This window comes from Oncorhynchus keta, chromosome 14 (assembly GCF_023373465.1).
Source record: "Oncorhynchus keta strain PuntledgeMale-10-30-2019 chromosome 14, Oket_V2, whole genome shotgun sequence".
Classification (NCBI taxonomy): domain Eukaryota; kingdom Metazoa; phylum Chordata; class Actinopteri; order Salmoniformes; family Salmonidae; genus Oncorhynchus; species Oncorhynchus keta.
The window spans coordinates 70,989,235-71,009,879 of record NC_068434.1 but is presented as its reverse complement, the minus strand read 5'-3'; the positions used below and the strand labels follow the sequence as shown (position 1 = coordinate 71,009,879).

The window sequence follows — 20,645 nt, the reverse complement described above, 5'->3', positions numbered from 1 at the left end:
CTTCTCTGTGTGACACACACACACCCTTCTCTGTGCCAATGATGCTCTTCTCCATTCCTAAGGATGTGGATGTTTCCACAGTGATTGTGCAGTCTGAGGGACAACATGATGATGTTGTCCAACAGAAGCTTGGGGAGGGCAGCCCAGCAGGGAGTTAGGATGTTAACCTCTAGAATGCTCCTGCTGCTACTTTCTCACCTATCTCTTTCCTCTTTTCACCCACACCTTCATCCCGCTCTCCCTCTCTTCTTTCTCACCTATCTCTTTCCTCTTTTCACCCACACCTTCATCCCACTCTCCCTCTCTTCTTTCTCACCTATCTCTTTCCTCTTTTCACCCACACCTTCATCCCACTCTCCCTCTCTTCTTTCTCACCTATCTCTTTCCTCTTTTCACCCACACCTTTATCCCGCTCTCCCTCTCTTCTTTCTCACCCATCTCCATCCCCCTCTCTTCCCTGTCTGCTGTGTTCTGCGCTAACGCTTGTTGCTGCAGAGTCAGTGAGGTGGCAATGTGCCGCATGACTCAGAGGAATTTGGAGATCAAATCAAATTGTATTTGTCACATGAGCCGAATATAACAGGTGTTACAGTGCAATGCTTACTTACAAGCGCTTGTAAGTAACCAACAATGCAGATTTAAGAAAAATGGTTGTTAAGTAAAAAATAGATACATTTAAAAAATGACAAAAAAAATGAATAATAGTAATTAAAGAGCAGCATTAAAATAACAATAGCGAGGCTATATACAGAGTCAACGTGGAGACTATATACAGAGTCAATGTGGAGACTATATACAGAGTCAATGTGGAGACTATATACAGAGTCAATGTGGAGACTATATACAGAGTCAATGTGGAGACTATATACAGAGTCAATGTGGAGACTATATACAGAGTCAATGTGGAGACTATATACAGAGTCAATGTGGAGACTATATACAGAGTCAATGTGGAGACTATATACAGAGTCAATGTGGAGACTATATACAGGGGGTACCGGTTAAGAGTCAATGTGGAGGCTATATACAGGGCGTACCGGTACAGAGTCAATGTGGAGGCTATATACAGGGGGTATCGGTACAGAGTCAATGTGGAGGCTATATACAGGGGGTACCGGTACAGAGTCAATGTGGAGGCTATATACAGGGGGTACTGGTAAAGAGTCAATGTGGAGGCTGTATACAGGGGGTACCGGTACAGAGTCAATGTGGAGGCTGTATACAGGGAGTACCGGTACAGAGTCAATGTGGAGGCTATATACAGGGGGTGCCGGTACAGAGTCAATGTGGAGGCTATATCTAGGGGGTATCGGTACAGAGTCAATGTGGAGGCTATATACAGGGGGTACCGGTACAGAGTCAATGTGGCGGCTATATCTAGGGGGTACCGGTACAGAGTCAATGTGGAGGCTATATACAGGGGTATCGGTACAGAGTCAATGTGGAGGCTATATACAGGGGGTACCGGTACAGAGTCAATGTGGAGGCTGTATACAGGGGTACCGGTACAGAGTCAATGTGGAGGCTATATACAGGGGTACCGGTATGGAGTCAATGCGGAGGCTATATACAGGGGTACCGGTACAGAGTCAATGTGGAGGCTATATACAGGGGGAGGCTATATACCGGTACAGAGTCAATGTGGAGGCTATATACAGGAGGGTACCGGTACAGAGTCAATGTGGAGGCTATATACAGGGGTTACAGAGTCAATGGTATATACAGAGTCAATGTGGAAGCTATATACAGGGAGTACCGGTACAGAGTCAATGTGGAGGATATATACAGAGGGTCAATGTGGAAGCTATATACAGGAGAGTCAATGTGGAGGCTATATACAGGGGTACCGGTACAGAGTCAATGTGGAGGCTATATACAGGCTATCAATGTGGAGGCTATATACAGGGTACCGGTACAGAGTCAATGTGGAGGCTATATACAGGGAGTACCGGTACAGAGTCAATGTGGAGGCTATATACAGGGAATACCGGTACAGAGTCAATGTGCAGGGGCACATGTTAGTTGAGGTAATTGAGGTAATATGTCCATGTAGGTAGGGGTAAAGTGACGATGCATAGATAATAAACAGAGAGTAGCAGCAACGTAAAAGAGGGAGGGGGTGGGACAATGCAAATAGTCTGGGTAGCCATTTGATTAGCTGTTCAGGGGTCTTACGGCTTGGGAGTAGAAGCTGTGAAGGAGCCTTTTGGTTGGGCTAGAGTTAGTACAGGACACCACCCTGAGACGTGTGTGTGTGTGTTTGGATGTGTGTGTGTGTGTGTGTGTGTGTGTGACAGTTTGATCAAGTGTGTATGGATTTCTACTAGAGTGGGGAGTGTGCTCTGTAGATGACTGTGCATATGAGTTTACCGAATGTTCAGGTGTATATCGGCATGTGTGAGAGACTAGAGGCTGTGTGTTGGTTTGTGAGTCTTCTAAGATACACCTCAGTTCCCTGGATAATATGACTCAGAGCCTGGTGGAATCTAGTCTTCCTCCAAGGAATGTGTTGTCTCAGAACACCAGATGAGACAGCCGTTTTCAATTGAAACCTAATTGAATGTCCAACTCGGCGTAGTACACAAGCACATCCACATCAGTCTCTTTCCATCACTGTCTGTACGTGACTCACGCACACTGGAGGAGATCAAAATGACCTTCAAACACACAACTTCATACATTCAAACACACACACACACACACACACACACACACACACACACACACACACACACACACACACACACACACACACACACACACACACACACACACACACACACACACACACACACACACACACACACACACACACACACACACACACACACACACACACACACACACACACACACAGTGCATGTATAAACCTGTCTATGGTAAAGCCCACAGCATGCAGTGTTAAGGAAAAGGAGCACAGCTATTCAGGGGTTCATGTGGATACAGTAGGTGATGTAATAACCTGGGGATTAATGTTACTGTAGATTATCATCAGTACTCGTGGTTAACCTTCTGTTCAACCCCTCCTATTACACTAAATATTACACTAGATGTGGGGGAGTTATTCAATAGAAAGTGGATCATTTAACTGTGTGAGCCTGGTAGAAAAGTAATATGAACTTTGATAAAAATCTCATTTTGGTGCCATTTCATCCCCTTAGCCTCTTTGAAAAGCTACACAGAATGACAGCCCTGTGGTAATTGCAGTCCAAAGGGATAAAAACCTGAACTCTGAAATGATAGGGGAAATAAAGTGATAGAGAACCACAGTAAAAAGGTTTAGTGAAGTGGATGAAATGAGAGTTTCAGAGTTTTAACTCTTTAAATAAAACATGTGAGTGAGTATAGGGAGGCTCCGAGGCAGTGGTTCATTGAAACGGAGGTAGTGAAACTGAAACCGTAGAGCTACTGTCACTAGACAACCTTTAACATAACAAAACACATTGTCTTTTCCCTGTGAGCAAAGCACAGCACAGGACAGTGAAACAGTAGAGCTACCGTCAATACATAACAACACACATTGTCTTTTCCCTGTGAGCAAAGCAGAGCACAGCACAGCACAGGACAGAACAGGACAGGACAGGACAGGACAGGACAGGATAGGACAGCACAGCAAAGCACAGCACAGCACAGCACAGCACAGGACAGGACAGGACAGGACAGGACAGGACAGGACAGGACAGGACAGTGAAACAGTAGAGCTATCGTCACTACATAACAACACACATTGTCTTTTCCCTGTGAGCAAAGCACAGCACAGCACAGCACAGGACAGGACAGGACAGGACAGCACAGGACAGCAAAGCAAAGCACAGCACAGCACAGGACAGGACAGGACAGCACAGGACAGGACAGCACAGGACAGCACAGGACAGCACAGGACAGCACAGGACAGGACAGGACAGGACAGGACAGCACAGCACAGCACAGGACAGGACAGCACAGGACAGGACAGGACAGGACAGGACAGCACAGGACAGGACAGGACAGGACAGGACAGGACAGCACAGGACAGGACAGGACAGGACAGGACAGGACAGAACAGGACAGGACAGGACAGCACAGGACAGGACAGCACAGGACAGGACAGCACAGGACAGGACAGGACAGGACAGCACAGGACAGCACAGGACAGGACAGCACAGGACAGCACAGGACAGCACAGGACAGCACAGGACAGCACAGGACAGCACAGGACAGCACAGCACAGGACAGCACAGGACAGGACAGCACAGGACAGCACAGGACAGCACAGGACAGGACAGCACAGGACAGGACAGGACAGGACAGGACAGGACAGGACAGGACAGGACAGCACAGGACAGGACAGGACCGGACAGGACAGGACAGTGAAACAGGCTCTGTAGAAAGACAGGAGCACCAAGATATCTGGAAATACAAGTAAGACAAACTCTTTCTCATCTGACAATTGAAATGCTATAAAAACAGAATTTTCCACTTTGAAATGTACACTGTGGGGTTATATTGCAGAAACGTAATAAATATAGATTTTTCAACACATTTTGAAATTCTAGATTGGTGGTTGTATTCTTTCTGTTGCAACCCAAATGCCAATACTGGTATTTTATGAAGTGTTTATTTACTCTGCATGTGTGTGTGTGCATGTGAGTGTGTTTATCCACGTATGTGTGCACGCATGTGTGCAAGTGTGTGTGTCTGTGTTATACAGCATTGTGCACAGCAGGGTGGGTCTATAAACAAAGTCACATAAGACATCCTCAGGAGAAGATGGATAGGCATGGTCACCCAGAATAGCCTGTTAGTCACGCACTGCTTCCTGAGGCGAGACGCACAGCGGCTAAATATGATTACCAGCACACAGCATAAATGCATCACAAAACACACATGCCAAACATGAACAAAAGGAGATCATGGATGCAGGAAGGGCTAGACTGTGATAACGAACACTCACTCTTATCTGTCTCATTTGCTCTCTCCCACTGTTTCTGTATGTGTGCGTACGTGTGTACTTAATTATTTACTTACTTACTTACTTACTTACTTACTTACTTACTTACTTACGTGTGTGTGTGTTTGCCACCACAGAGCCCAATAAAGACATCCAGAAGTTGCTGAAGCCCTCCAGCTCAGGAGACCTTTCCAAGGAGTTGTACCATCACCCAGTGGGGGAAGAGGAGGGAGGGCTCCCAGGACACACCGCTGGCCTGCTGCACGTCACCGAGAGGAGACGTGAGTACCGGGGTAAGGGGAGCGATGGAGGAGTGGTGGATAGATGGATGGATGGAGGGTGGGTGGATTGGATGGATAGAAAAAAGGAGTAGGGGAGGATGGGGAGGATAGTAATTAAGGGATGACTAAGGTATGGTAGTTGGATGGAATTTTAACAATATAATATGGCTAGTAAACCAAAATAAAAAAAAACCTGTTTGGTTCTACAAACCTTTAGATTGAGAAAAGTTATTTATAGAATCAACCAAGGGTTGTAACAATAGCGGGACCCTTTTTATTGCTATATGGACACTTAAAAAAAATGTTTTATAAAGAACCATGAAAAAAGATTCTATATACAGTAGCAACAAAAAAGGGCCTTTCTCAATCTCAAAGGTTCTTTGTAGAACCGTAGCATGGTTTTTATTCTGGTTTACTAGCCATTTTATATTGTTAAAATTCCATTGCAGTTATTATTGTGTTTTATTAACAAGTTAAATCAGGTGTGCCAGCTCTGGAATGGCTGTGGGTCCCTGAGGAGATTATTGATAACTACTGACTTAGTCCATCATTCTGATTTGACACAAGGCCATATGTGAATCTGTCACAATAACACATCACTGGCCTTTGTCACTTATAATATGTGACAGCATGAGACAACAGCTTACATCAACTGGAATTACACCCTCACTCACGGTTGCACAAAAAGAGCCACGCCCCAAAATATTTGAATGAGCCGCCGCAGCTACATTTGAATTATCACTAAAGTAAAATAAAATTGAGCTGCAAAGAACCCTTGAAGGGCTCAAAGGGTTCTTTGGGTCAGGATTGTTCCATAAAGAACCATTCCCCTTCCCAAAGAACCCCGGAGAAACCTTCATTTTTGTGTGTGTAAGAGGTAGGTCATTTTCTTTGTTAGGCGTTGGGGCACAGGTACACACTGTGGTCAGTTCGTCACTTCCTCTGGGGTTAAATTGGAATATATTGCACCCATCTGTCCAGTTCCCCTGACCTGACTTCCACCCTGTCCTGTACCCATCCCCACTTCCAATCCCCGCGCTAAAAGGCATCATTGTGTGTCTGTCCCCCCACAGAGGGAACCATGTGTCACTGTGCCTATCTGCACCAGGCCCAGGGCTGAGCCAGAGGCAGACAGACACAGAGACAGACACAAGCCTCACAAGGAGGCCTTTATCTACACAACGACTAAACACCCATTCAGGGAGACGGCCACTACAGCCCAGTATCTGTGTCCTTCTGCCTTAATGAGACACCTGGGGCACAGTTACCCTACAGACAGAGAATTGTGGGGAATTGTGGGGAGTGAATAACAATTGGATAAAGTTGTTAATAGCCCTCTTGCTGAGTTTGGCTGGACCCAATGACTTTGTTACCTCTAGATAAGGCCAAGTCCAGTTTACTGGCCCTGAGCCAAGCATCTCACTGTGCACTATAACCAATCCTACTGAGGCACAGTGGAAGCCCCTGTTAAAGCCTGAGTGTATGAGAGTGTTTGGGAATCATTACAGCCTCATTACAGGCTGTTGTTGAGACTGGCAGTTCTATACTGTGCTCATCGTTTTGCTAAAGGGGGAGACCCTTACAACCATCTCTCTAGCTTACCCCGTCTCCCCCCTCGATCCTCATTATAGGCTGCTCTGGCTAGGCTAATGATCAGTGAGCCATGGGGAGGCTGGGGGGCCTTGGGGGGGTGAGATACAGAGGCATTTTACTTTTTAATGGAGCCCATAGTCTCTCCACCGCTCCCCTCAGCCAGGCTACTGCTATTGACAGCCATGTCTACCAGGCAATGATCTCAGTCTTCACTAAGGCAGATTAGCCCTCTTCTCCCTCATCTTTCTCTCCCCAGATTTGTTTTCCCAAACTCTTTCTTATCTCTCACTCTCTCTCAATTTGTCTTTCCAATTGAGTTTGTCCGTTCCTCTTTTCCATTACATGTATACTCTTCCCTCTCCCCTTATCTTACATTCTATTACATTTTCAATATACAGTACATCCTGGCAGAAAGGAGAGACAGAGAGATCCCTGAGTACAACCACAGAGAGGACAGAGAGTGGAGGGGAGTGAGAGAAGGCAGAGACAGAGACAGAGACAGAGAGATCCCTGAGTACAACCACAGAGAGGACAGAGAGTGGAGGGGAGTGAGAGAAGGCAGAGACAGAGAGATCCCTGAGTACAACCACAGAGAGGACAGAGAGTGGAGGGGAGTGAGAGAAGGCAGAGACAGAGAGATCCCTGAGTACAACCACAGAGAGGACAGAGAGTGGAGGGGAGTGAGAGAAGGCAGAGACAGACAGAGACAGAGAGATCCCTGAGTACAACCACAGAGGACAGAGAGTGGAGGGGAGTGAGAGAAGGCAGAGACAGAGACAGAGAGATCCCTGAGTACAACCACAGAGGACAGAGAGTGGAGGGGAGTGAGAGAAGGCAGAGACAGACAGAGAGATCCCTGAGTACAACCACAGAGGACAGAGAGTGGAGGGGAGTGAGAGAAGGCAGAGACAGACAGAGAGATCCCTGAGTACAACCACAGAGGACAGAGAGTGGAGGGGAGTGAGAGAAGGCAGAGACAGAGACAGACAGAGAGATCCCTGAGTACAACCACAGAGGACAGAGAGTGGAGGGGAGTGAGAGAAGGCAGAGACAGAGACAGAGACAGAGAGATCCCTGAGTACAACCACAGAGGACAGAGAGTGGAGGGGAGTGAGAGAAGGCAGAGACAGAGACAGAGACAGAGAGATCCCTGAGTACAACAACAGAGGACAGAGAGTGGAGGGGAGTGAGAGAAGGCAGAGCAAAGAGAAGAAGGGAGAAGAACAATAAAAAGGAAATACCTGAGGCTGCATTTAAGTAGGGGCCAAAAGCCAAAGAAACAGCAAAAGTCATTTCTAAGTCCTCTTTATTTTTTCTCATTTTCAATTTGAAACTGTCAGCCAAAAATAGCAGGACAAGAAGGACAAGTGGTTGGTTTGGGTGTGTGTGTGTGTGTGTGCTTCACAAGTGGCCTACCGCTTAGCATCCTTTAAACAGCTGCCATACTAGTCTACTGTATGACTGACACCTTTCCTTCTCAATGTGAATGTATTATGGGTCTAGTCCCGCGAATGGGCTCCCAGAGAGACACTTACTGAGTTGAGAGAGAGCAGCAACTGTTCTCTCCATCTCTCTCACCAACCTTGCTGGGAGAGAAAATATGTTACTTATCAATTATTCATGGAGAAATGTGGTTGGGAGAAGACAGGAAAGAAGAGAGGAGGGGTTAGAGGCGAGTAGAGGAGCGGTAGAGGAAAGAAATTAACAAAGGGGACTGGGATGACTAACTAGTTTAGAGAGAGACAGAAAAAGAGAGATAAAGTGGAGGTGGCATTTCTTTATAACCCCTTTCTGTCTTCATCTCCCCTCTCTCCCTCTCTCTCCTAACTCATTTGAACTACTTCTCTTCCCTCCCTCTTTCTCTTCCTTTCTCTCCCTTCCTCTCTCCTGCTCTTGCTGGGAGATTCAAAGAGACAGACAGCCATGGACAAGCCTGGGGAGAACTCCCTCCCTCCCTCCCTCCCTCCCTCCCTCCCTCCCCTCCCTCCCTACCACACACACACACACACACACAAACATTGTACCCTACATTCCTCTTCCATATTCACACTTCCCCTCCATCCCTCAATATATTCTTAAACCCAAATCATTTTCTCAGGGGGGTTGCACCTGATATGCCCTGAGGGTGTGTCGGCTTAGAGTACTGATGAAGTAGAATACAGTATGGGGGTATTAGAGTACTGATGAAGTAGAATACAGTATGGGGGTATTAGAGTACTGATGAAGTAGAATACAGTATGGGGGTATTAGAGTACTGATGAAGTAGAATACAGTATGGGGGTATTAGAGTACTGATGAAGTAGAATACAGTATGGGGGTATTAGAGTACTGATGAAGTAGAATACAGTATGGGGGTATTAGAGTACTGATGAAGTAGAATACAGTATGGGGGTATTAGAGTACTGATGAAGTAGAATACAGTATGGGGGTATTAGAGTACTGATGAAGTAGAATACAGTATGGGGGTATTAGAGTACTGATGAAGTAGAATACAGTATGGGGGTATTAGAGTACTGATGAAGTAGAATACAGTATGGGGGTATTAGAGTACTGATGAAGTAGAATACAGTATGGGGGTATTAGAGTACTGATGAAGTAGAATACAGTATGGGGGTATTAGAGTACTGATGAAGTAGAATACAGTATGGGGGTATTAGAGTACTGATGAAGTAGAATACAGTATGGGGGTATTAGAGTACTGATGAAGTAGAATACAGTATGGGGGTATTAGAGTACTGATGAAGTAGAATACAGTATGGGGGTATTAGAGTACTGATGAAGTAGAATACAGTATGGGGGTATTAGAGTACTGATGAAGTAGAATACAGTATGGGGGTATTAGAGTACTGATGAAGTAGAATACAGTATGGGGGTATTAGAGTACTGATGAAGTAGAATACAGTATGGGGGTATTAGAGTACTGATGAAGTAGAATACAGTATGGGGGTATTAGAGTACTGATGAAGTAGAATACAGTATGGGGGTATTAGAGTACTGATGAAGTAGAATACAGTATGGGGGTATTAGAGTACTGATGAAGTAGAATACAGTATGGGGGTATTAGAGTACTGATGAAGTAGAATACAGTATGGGGGTATTAGAGTACTGATGAAGTAGAATACAGTATGGGGGTATTAGAGTACTGATGAAGTAGAATACAGTATGGGGGTATTAGAGTACTGATGAAGTAGAATACAGTATGGGGGTATTAGAGTACTGATGAAGTAGAATACAGTATGGGGGTATTAGAGTACTGATGAAGTAGAATACAGTATGGGGGTATTAGAGTACTGATGAAGTAGAATACAGTATGGGGGTATTAGAGTACTGATGAAGTAGAATACAGTATGGGGGATGATTAGAGCACTGATGAAGTAGAATACAGTATGGGGGTATTAGAGTACTGATGAAGTAGAATACAGTATGGGGGTATTAGAGTACTGATGAAGTAGAATACAGTATGGGGGTATTAGAGTACTGATGAAGTAGAATACAGTATGGGGTATTAGAGTACTGATGAAGTAGAATACAGTATGGGGGTATTAGAGTACTGATGAAGTAGAATACAGTATGGGGGTATTAGAGTACTGATGAAGTAGAATACAGTATGGGGGTATTAGAGTACTGATGAAGTAGAATACAGTATGGGGGTATTAGAGTACTGATGAAGTAGAATACAGTATGGGGGTATTAGAGTACTGATGAAGTAGAATACAGTATGGGGGTATTAGAGTACTGATGAAGTAGAATACAGTATGGGGGTATTAGAGTACTGATGAAGTAGAATACAGTATGGGGGTATTAGAGTACTGATGAAGTAGAATACAGTATGGGGGTATTAGAGTACTGATGAAGTAGAATACAGTATGGGGTATTAGAGTACTGATGAAGTAGAATACAGTATGGGGGTATTAGAGTACTGATGAAGTAGAATACAGTATGGGGTATTAGAGTACTGATGAAGTAGAATACAGTATGGGGGTATTAGAGTACTGATGAAGTAGAATACAGTATGGGGGTATTAGAGTACTGATGAAGTAGAATACAGTATGGGGGTATTAGAGTACTGATGAAGTAGAATACAGTATGGGGGTATTAGAGTACTGATGAAGTAGAATACAGTATGGGGGTATTAGAGTACTGATGAAGTAGAATACAGTATGGGGGTATTAGAGTACTGATGAAGTAGAATACAGTATGGGGGTATTAGAGTACTGATGAAGTAGAATACAGTATGGGGGTATTAGAGTACTGATGAAGTAGAATACAGTATGGGGGTATTAGAGTACTGATGAAGTAGAATACAGTATGGGGGTATTAGAGTACTGATGAAGTAGAATACAGTATGGGGGTATTAGAGTACTGATGAAGTAGAATACAGTATGGGGGTATTAGAGTACTGATGAAGTAGAATACAGTATGGGGGTATTAGAGTACTGATGAAGTAGAATACAGTATGGGGGCATTAGAGTACTGATGAAGTAGAATACAGTATGGGGGTATTAGAGTACTGATGAAGTAGAATACAGTATGGGGGTATTAGAGTACTGATGAAGTAGAATACAGTATGGGGGTATTAGAGTACTGATGAAGTAGAATACAGTATGGGGGTATTAGAGTACTGATGAAGTAGAATACAGTATGGGGTATTAGAGTACTGATGAAGTAGAATACAGTATGGGGGTATTAGAGTACTGATGAAGTAGAATACAGTATGGGGGTATTAGAGTACTGATGAAGTAGAATACAGTATGGGGGTATTAGAGTACTGATGAAGTAGAATACAGTATGGGGGTATTAGAGTACTGATGAAGTAGAATACAGTATGGGGGCATTAGAGTACTGATGAAGTAGAATACAGTATGGGGGTATTAGAGTACTGATGAAGTAGAATACAGTATGGGGGTATTAGAGTACTGATGAAGTAGAATACAGTATGGGGGCATTAGAGTACTGATGAAGTAGAATACAGTATGGGGGTATTAGAGTACTGATGAAGTAGAATACAGTATGGGGGTATTAGAGTACTGATGAAGTAGAATACAGTATGGGGGTATTAGAGTACTGATGAAGTAGAATACAGTATGGGGGTATTAGAGTACTGATGAAGTAGAATACAGTATGGGGGTATTAGAGTACTGATGAAGTAGAATAGTAGAATACAGTATGGGGGTATTAGAGTACTGATGAAGTAGAATACAGTATGGGGGTATTAGAGTACTGATGAAGTAGAATACAGTATGGGGGTATTAGAGTACTGATGAAGTAGAATACAGTATGGGGGTATTAGAGTACTGATGAAGTAGAATACAGTATGGGGGGGGGTATTAGAGTACTGATGAAGTAGAATACAGTATGGGGGTATTAGAGTACTGATGAAGTAGAATACAGTATGGGGGTATTAGAGTACTGATGAAGTAGAATACAGTATGGGGGTATTAGAGTACTGATGAAGTAGAATACAGTATGGGGGTATTAGAGTACTGATGAAGTAGAATACAGTATGGGGGTATTAGAGTACTGATGAAGTAGAATACAGTATGGGGGTATTAGAGTACTGATGAAGTAGAATACAGTATGGGGGTATTAGAGTACTGATGAAGTAGAATACAGTATGGGGGTATTAGAGTACTGATGAAGTAGAATACAGTATGGGGGTATTAGAGTACTGATGAAGTAGAATACAGTATGGGGGTATTAGAGTACTGATGAAGTAGAATACAGTATGGGGGTATTAGAGTACTGATGAAGTAGAATACAGTATGGGGGTATTAGAGTACTGATGAAGTAGAATACAGTATGGGGGTATTAGAGTACTGATGAAGTAGAATACAGTATGGGGGTATTAGAGTACTGATGAAGTAGAATACAGTATGGGGGTATTAGAGTACTGATGAAGTAGAATACAGTATGGGGGTATTAGAGTACGACAGAACCCTCCATATAATAGATTTTGTAGACTTATTAAAATATGCATGGGCACATTTCATTATCCAGCTTGCTCAGAATCTAGTCTAATGGCTAGAATATAGCCTAAACCATGCCACATACCAGGGCTTCATTCAGAATCAGAGCTGCTCTGCTGCTGTGGTGAGACTGTATGTGGACACAGGCTCTTTCATTTCCCCCATCAAAACCAATATGGGGCAGGTGTTGCTTCTTTCAGGTCCGCTGCTATGGCTATCATGACCTTTTTAGCCTTGTGTTATCTCAGCCTCAGAGTCTGAGCGATGCTAATGTCATGCTGTTACGCCTGACAGGCTTCGGTAATGCCTTTTATTAAAGCCGTAACGTGGGTGAGCAGACCAGCTTTATATCTGATCAGGTAGTTGGAGAGCCTGGCCTGCACAGATCTAATGGCTCTGCTTAATACAGTCATGTCCAATTCAATTCCCTGTGTAGCGTGTTTGTGCTCGGCTACTCCAACCATTTCACACCATTATATCTAATTGACCTTATAAGCCCATGCCATCCACGCTGGTAAATATTGCTACATTAATGCACGTCACAACCAACTAAATACTAAATATTTTTTACAGAGATGGGCTTTTTTTGATGCAGTGCATCTGAAGAATGGTAAATGGATTCAGTTGATTAATAATATAATCCTTTATTTTATATAGCGCTTTTCATACAGAATCTCGCTTTAAAAAAACATACAAAAATCATTCAGGGAGCTGGCAGTTCATGAGAGATGGTCTTCCACAGCTGGATGATGATACAGTAAGTACAGGAGTAGCTTGTGGATGGTTCAGTGAGGAGGGAGAAACATTGGTCAGACAGGCAGGTCCGGAGCGCTTCATCAGGCAGCATCTGTCTCTGAAGTTTACAGCTACTCCTCCTCTGTAGGTAGACTGGAACAGATCCACCTGGATGTAAGCACCTGAGTAACCACCACACCTCAGCAGTAATCAGCAACAGCCTGCTATGAGACGAGCCTCTGACATCCCCTCACACCACAGTCTACATCCTTCCAGAAACCGGGGCAGGTGGAACAAACAGTCGGTGAATCGTTCAACTTTAGATTAGCCAAGTGAACCAAGCAGGCCTGTAGAGATTTACTCTGAGGAAATAGTTAGCACACCATGGAGACAGAGCTCTTGACATCCCATAATGCTAATCAGGCCTTTATCACTGCATATGGTTCAGCTGATGCTGTGGAGTTCAGTTAACCCCTCAGACACACACTGACTGACCCGTAGTCTCTCCATCTATACGGATCTAAGGTCAGTTGTGTGCTTTTCCATGTAAGATGGCGTTCCTCTCATCTCTACTGTCTCCCACTCCTTCTCCTCTCCTCTCCCGTTCCACTTGTCCCTTCACATCTCCTCTCATTGGAGCTAGTGTCTGGAACACACAGGCAGATGTAATCAGTATTTATACTGTCTGTGGACAGGTCTGGTACAGAGGAACAAGACAACAGAGATTGTTGGAGGATTTTATATTGTAATTTTCATCAAGTACTGTACAAAATGTCTCTTGTTGTAGACATGTGTTGTTGTGAGTAGCAGGGTATCCCAGGCAAAGCAAGGCCACCACTGACTGTAAGAGCCAAAGGTATATAGAGTTTGGCAAACCATCATTCATGTTGGCACCAATCATTCAGTGACAATAATACTGTAATCCACAGAAGGGCTTACCAGGAAGAACTTCCAAATTCCAGGTGGAAAGGAGTTGGAGCAGAGATGGCTATATTTGAGCTCACTTTAATCCATTGTTGAGGACGATTTATATTGTAGAATTCAATTGTCTGGGAACTACTGGCACCCAATGAAATTGTCCATCTCAAATCGTCAGTGTAACTCTGCCCATGTCTCCTCACAATGTGTGAAATACAGCAGAGCCACCAGCAGGATTATGATTTAGCATGATCATCAACTCTCTCTGACTTATAATAATATGGTTAAAGGTTTTTATCTTCTTAAATCAATGTCTGTGCTATATTTATCAGGAGAGTGAGAGAGCAGTGAGAGAATGGGGCTGTGCAGCTGCGGAACAAAGGAGTGTTGACGAGAGGGCTGTGATCCACCCTGTTGCAGTATACTGCCTGGCTGGTAGAGAGAAATCAGCTGGGAAACGGTATCCTTAAAAACCATCCACCCCCGCTCTCTCTCTACACTCAGACACACGGCTATATACACCCAATCACAAGCCAAAAATACTGGAAAAGTGTTCAGAGATACGCCTCCACAGCACATACATAAACACACACACATACATAAACACACACACACATGAAGTACATACAGTCTCTTACTATTAACACCACATAGAGCACACAGTCAGCCGTTATGCCTCACCCATGATCGCTAAAGAATGCCAGCTCCACCCAGCCCAAAGCATTGTGTCAGACAAGCATGGGACTGTAACACTCCATAGATGCCTTGCAAAGCATATACATTTAATTGCCATACTGCATGAATGCTGCCAGTGTGGAATGTTGGGACTGTCATGCTCTTATTTTAACGTGAATAAAAACAGTACATATTAACGGCACAGTCGTGCTGCATCTATAGACATTGGAGCAGGGTCTGGTGTATCAATAGACATTGGAGCAGGGTCTGGTGTATCAATAGACATTGGAGCAGGGTCTGGTGTATCAATAGACATTGGAGCAGGGTCTGGTGTATCAATAGACATTGGAGCAGGGTCTGGGGTATCAATAGACATTGGAGCAGGGTCTGGTGTATCAATAGACATTGGAGCAGGGTCTGGTGTATCAATAGACATTGGAGCAGGGTCTGGTGTATCAATAGACATTGGAGCAGGGTCTGGGGTATCAATAGACATTGGAGCAGGGTCTGGTGTATCAATAGACATTGGAGCAGGGTCTGGGGTATCAATAGACATTGGAGCAGGGTCTGGGGTATCAATAGACATTGGAGCAGGGTCTGGTGTATCAATAGACATTGGAGCAGGGTCTGGTGTATCAATAGACATTGGAGCAGGGTCTGGGGTATCAATAGACATTGGAGCAGGGTCTGGTGTATCAATAGACATTGGAGCAGGGTCTGGTGTATCAATAGACATTGGAGCAGGGTCTGGTGTATCAATAGACATTGGAGCAGGGTCTGGGGTATCAATAGACATTGGAGCAGGGTCTGGTGTATCAATAGACATTGGAGCAGGGTCTGGGGTATCAATAGACATTGGAGCAGGGTCTGGGGTATCAATAGACATTGGATCAGGGTCTGGTGTATCAATAGACATTGGAGCAGGGTCTGGTGTATCAATAGACATTGGAGCAGGGTCTGGTGTATCAATAGACATTGGAGCAGGGTCTGGGGTATCAATAGACATTGGAGCAGGGTCTGGGGTATCAATAGACATTGGAGCAGGGTCTGGGGTATCAATAGACATTGGAGCAGGGTCTGGTGTATCAATAGACATTGGAGCAGGGTCTGGTGTATCAATAGACATTGGAGCAGGGTCTGGGGTATCAATAGACATTGGAGCAGGGTCTGGTGTATCAATAGACATTGGAGCAGGGTCTGGTGTATCAATAGACATTGGAGCAGGGTCTGGGGTATCAATAGACATTGGAGCAGGGTCTGGTGTATCAATAGACATTGGAGCAGGGTCTGGTGTATCAATAGACATTGGAGCAGGGTCTGGGGTATCAATATACATTGGAGCAGGGTCTGGGGTATCAATAGACATTGGAGCAGGGTCTGGGGTATCAATAGACATTGGAGCAGGGTCTGGTGTATCAATAGACATTGGAGCAGGGTCTGGGGTATCAATATACATTGGAGCAGGGTCTGGGGTATCAATAGACATTGGAGCAGGGTCTGGGGTATTGGGGACTTTTGGAATCAATAACAGGTGCCATACATTCAGGACAGAGGGCGAGGAGAAGGAACAGTCTAACCATGTTATTTCTGGCATCTCTGGCCCTTGTCCGGATGCTCCAGTTAAACATTGGCTGTTTAGAATGGTATCATTCTGACACAGAGACCCATATCTCTTCCACAGGACAGCTCAGCACACAAAGCCCAGCTGTCTCTCTGTGAAGCAGATAAAAGAGAGGACTTGTTTTTATCTTTCTATTGCAGTATGGCTCAGAGCATCAAAACAACACAAGAGATAAGTTCCACACCAGGGGGCGCTGAGAATGTGAGGGAGGGTCAGGGGGGTGTGGGGGTTGTGTATGTATATGTGGCGGAGGGGGTGTTCTGGGTAAGTTGTGTAGACAGCATTGAGTTGTAGTGAGATATTACACATCTACTGGGTTGTTATTCAGTTTATCATAAAACCCACCAGCTACTCCATATCAGTCCATAACTATGACCTTACTAATTTCCTCTCTCTCTGACCCTGCAGAGCCTCTGAGCAGCGTGTCCTCCCTGGAGGTGCACTTTGACCTCCTGGACCTGACAGAGCTAACCGACATGTCTGACCAGGAGCTGGCTGAGGTGTTCGCTGACTCTGATGAGGAGAACCACAACGAGTCCCCAGCAGGTTAGACCATTTTAATCAACCAATTAACCAATCAATCTACTCATTTCATTAACCATTGAATGGTGGATTTGACAACCCCTGTGTTTTCTAACCAAGACAACCCTAGTGTGATGGACTGGCTAAAACATTGTCTTTGTTCGCTTTGAGGGAAGCATTACCCAAATGACCTAAAAACTCTGTCCACTAGACAGACTCATTCACATATCAACCCATTCTGTAGTATACGACCCCATTACATCAACATCTAAAAGGTTTAGCTAATAGCAAGTGTGTGTGTGTGTGTGTGTGTGTGTGTGTGTGTGTGTGTGTGTGTGTGTGTGTGTGTGTGTGTGTGTGTGTGTGTGTGTGTGTGTGTGTGTGTGTGTGTGTGTGTGTGTGTGTGTGTGTGTGTGTGTGTGTGTGTGTGTGTGTGTGCCGGGTCTATAGAGCACTCTAATAAAAAGCTTATAATTGTGTTCTCTTTGGCTGCAGGGAAAGGGACACATGGGAGAACCCAATACAACTTCAGCAGCACATTGGATTGAACCTTCCTCTCAATTCTTACTGCAATTCAAGCAGTTCTCTATATTTTGTGATATTGACCAAGATACAGTATATTCCTGTTATGCGTCTCTGGGAGATTCTCATTTCAGTTTATGCCCATGTCAATGTTGATAGTTATTGGCACCAGATCCCAGGCTGGGCACAATAGACTACTGTAGCATAGTGCTAATTAGCATTAGTTAGAGGGGAGTCTGATTAACCTGTGATCAGGGACGCGTTTAGGCCCAGCAAACCGCCCTCCTCACAATCAGAGGAAGCAGGAAATCCATCCAATGTATTACTTATGATCCATAGCCACATGTTTCCTGCTGAGAGGCAGAACGATCCTCATAGAGCTCCACATCATCACTCTGTTCAAATGCTTTACGCTCACACTCTCACCTCATCTCTCTTAAGAAGAGATATGTGTGCACTCTCAGGAGCTGACTTGGGAACAGTACTCAGATGTTCACTTTACAATACACCTGTTCTAAACTTATGCATGGGGAACCACAGAGAGCTATGTTCGGCTCTATGTGCGGGATATTAAAATGACCTCACAAAGGTGCACTTTAAGAAATACAGCAATCTTGCTTAGACATCACCCACACTCCTTCTCCTTACCCCCAGGATTGACCCATGCCAATTTATCACATTACTCCCCATAAAGAGGTATTGTGCCTTGTCTGACCTTTCAGGGGTTCCAAAACTTTTTTGTCCCACAACCACATTTTGATAGTGGAAAATTCTCACGACCCCAACCATGTGAAAATAAATATGTAATTAACAGCCAATGTTAGCCCCAAATAAAAAAGTTATGGCAGTCAAAAAAAACATTCTAACATTATTTTTGATTGTCTTCTCAACTCACCATCACATACATTTTATGTGGGGCTATGACAGTCAACTGCAAATTAGTCTGACATAATGTATCTTTTCTCACTACCAATAACGAGATGGATGTACTTGATGCATGTGGCGTCGGAGTATCTCAAAGTCCGGGGACACGTTCGACAGTGCGCACCTCATTTCTGCTGTCACATCCAACCTGGACCGATATTTGGTTATAATGCAGACGTGAGCACAGAATCCAGCTTCATACATATATAAGTTGGCAAAGGGTACCATGAGTTTAATGGTGCTTTTAAGACAAGTGGGAACTCAGAAAAAAACAAGGTCAAATAATGATGTCAGTGATCTTCAGGTCGGAAAGTCAGAGCTCTAAGAGGCCAGAGTTCCAGAGTTGGAATTCCGAGTTGGATGACAATTCAAAACAATCTTTTTCCAGTCAGAGCTCATTTTTTCAGTTCCCAGTTCACTTGATCGCACTGAAGTCGGAATTCCCAGTTGTTTTGAATGCAGCATCAATGTCAGAGGGAGATGGCAGAGTATTTATTCCCTTTGAGTCAGGAACCAAAACTCCTCTGTAGTGATCTGTGAATGACAGCTTAATCAGCCATTCAATTTCCCTTACCAGCATGTCAATTGAGCAAGGATCACAGTCAAATGGATTGAGAAGTAGGTGCCAAAGTGCTCTTCCAAGTGTTGGAGGTGAGTAGTCATCACTTGTGTGGTACACTTACTGATGCTGTTTTCTGTTAAAAGGGGAAGGGAAGGGGGCATGGTTCACTTTTGAATGACTCTCTCCAATAAGAATCCTTTCCTCTGATTGGGTCACTCATCTGTAGAAGGTGTTTGTATTTCCCCTGCATGCCTGCGTTCAGTTCGTTCAGTTTCCCAAACACGTCTGTCATAGGCAAGGAGACACATTTTATTTTCATTACACAGAAAGTCAACCAAGTCTGTTTTTGCACGCACGCACGCACGCACGCACGCACGCACGCACGCACGCACGCACGCACACACACACACACACACACACACACACACACACACACACACACACACACACACACACACACACACACACACACACACACACACACACACACGCACGCACACACACACACACACACACACAACTCTCAGGCTGCTTTAATCACTGCATTGTGCTGTACCCCAAAACCTCCTCCTAGAATAATCCCGCTGAGGGGGAGGAGGAGGAGGCACCTGACTAGGTAGATCAGTGTGCTGGGGACCCCTAGTGACAGAGAGGGGCAGAGAGGGGAGAGGGATAGGGAGCATTAAAAAAGGGGAGCGGGAGGGAGGGAGGGAGGGAGGGATGGAGAAACATGAAAGAGAAATACATGAGAGGTGGTGATTCCCTCTCCACCGCAGCAAGGTTTCCCATTTCTCCACAAGAGACTGATGGCTCCCTGAGCTCCAGTGAATATGCCAGATATCCTGGTCCTGACGGCAGGACCTCACCACAGGGCTTGTGCTGTGAGCACCACAGCCATAAAACTCACAGGAAGAACAACAGTATATCCCCAGCCATCCAGCTATAGCCTCTGTATATAGTGCAGCAGTTTTACTGACGAATCGGACAATAAAATTGTCCATAGAGCTCCGAGGCAGGATTGTGTCGAGGCATAGATCGAGAGAAGGGTACCCAAAAATTATGCAGAATTGAAAGTCCCCAAGAACACAGTGGCCTCCATCATTCTTAAATGGAAGAAGCGAGACTCTTCCTAGAGCTGTCCGCCCGGCCAAACTGAGCAATCGGCGGAGAAGGGGCTTGGTCAGGGAGGTGACCAAGAACCTGATGGTCACTCTGACAGAGCTCCAGAGTTCCTCTATGGAGACAGAATAACCTTCCAGAAGGACAACCATCACTGCAGCACTCAAACAATCAGGCTTTTAGGGTAGAGTAGCAAGACGGAAACCACTCCTCAGTAAAAGGCACATGACTGCCCACTTGTAGTTTGCCAAAAGACACCTAAAGGACTCTCAGATGA

At 44.7% G+C, this 20,645-nt stretch overlaps 1 protein-coding gene across 50 annotated transcripts in view; it reads left to right on the top strand.

The window, feature by feature from the left end:
* The window catches only part of LOC118393934 (dysbindin domain-containing protein 1-like), a 36,691-nt gene that overhangs the window by 4,178 nt on the left and 11,868 nt on the right, over positions 1–20,645 (top strand). For all 50 annotated transcript variants that reach the window (XM_052462356.1, XM_052462369.1, XM_052462357.1 and 47 more), the window contains exons 2-3: positions 5,068–5,223; positions 17,128–17,265. In XM_052462356.1, the coding sequence (XP_052318316.1) occupies positions 5,068–5,223; positions 17,128–17,265 (294 nt within the window). The remainder of the gene's footprint in view (positions 1–5,067; positions 5,224–17,127; positions 17,266–20,645) is intronic.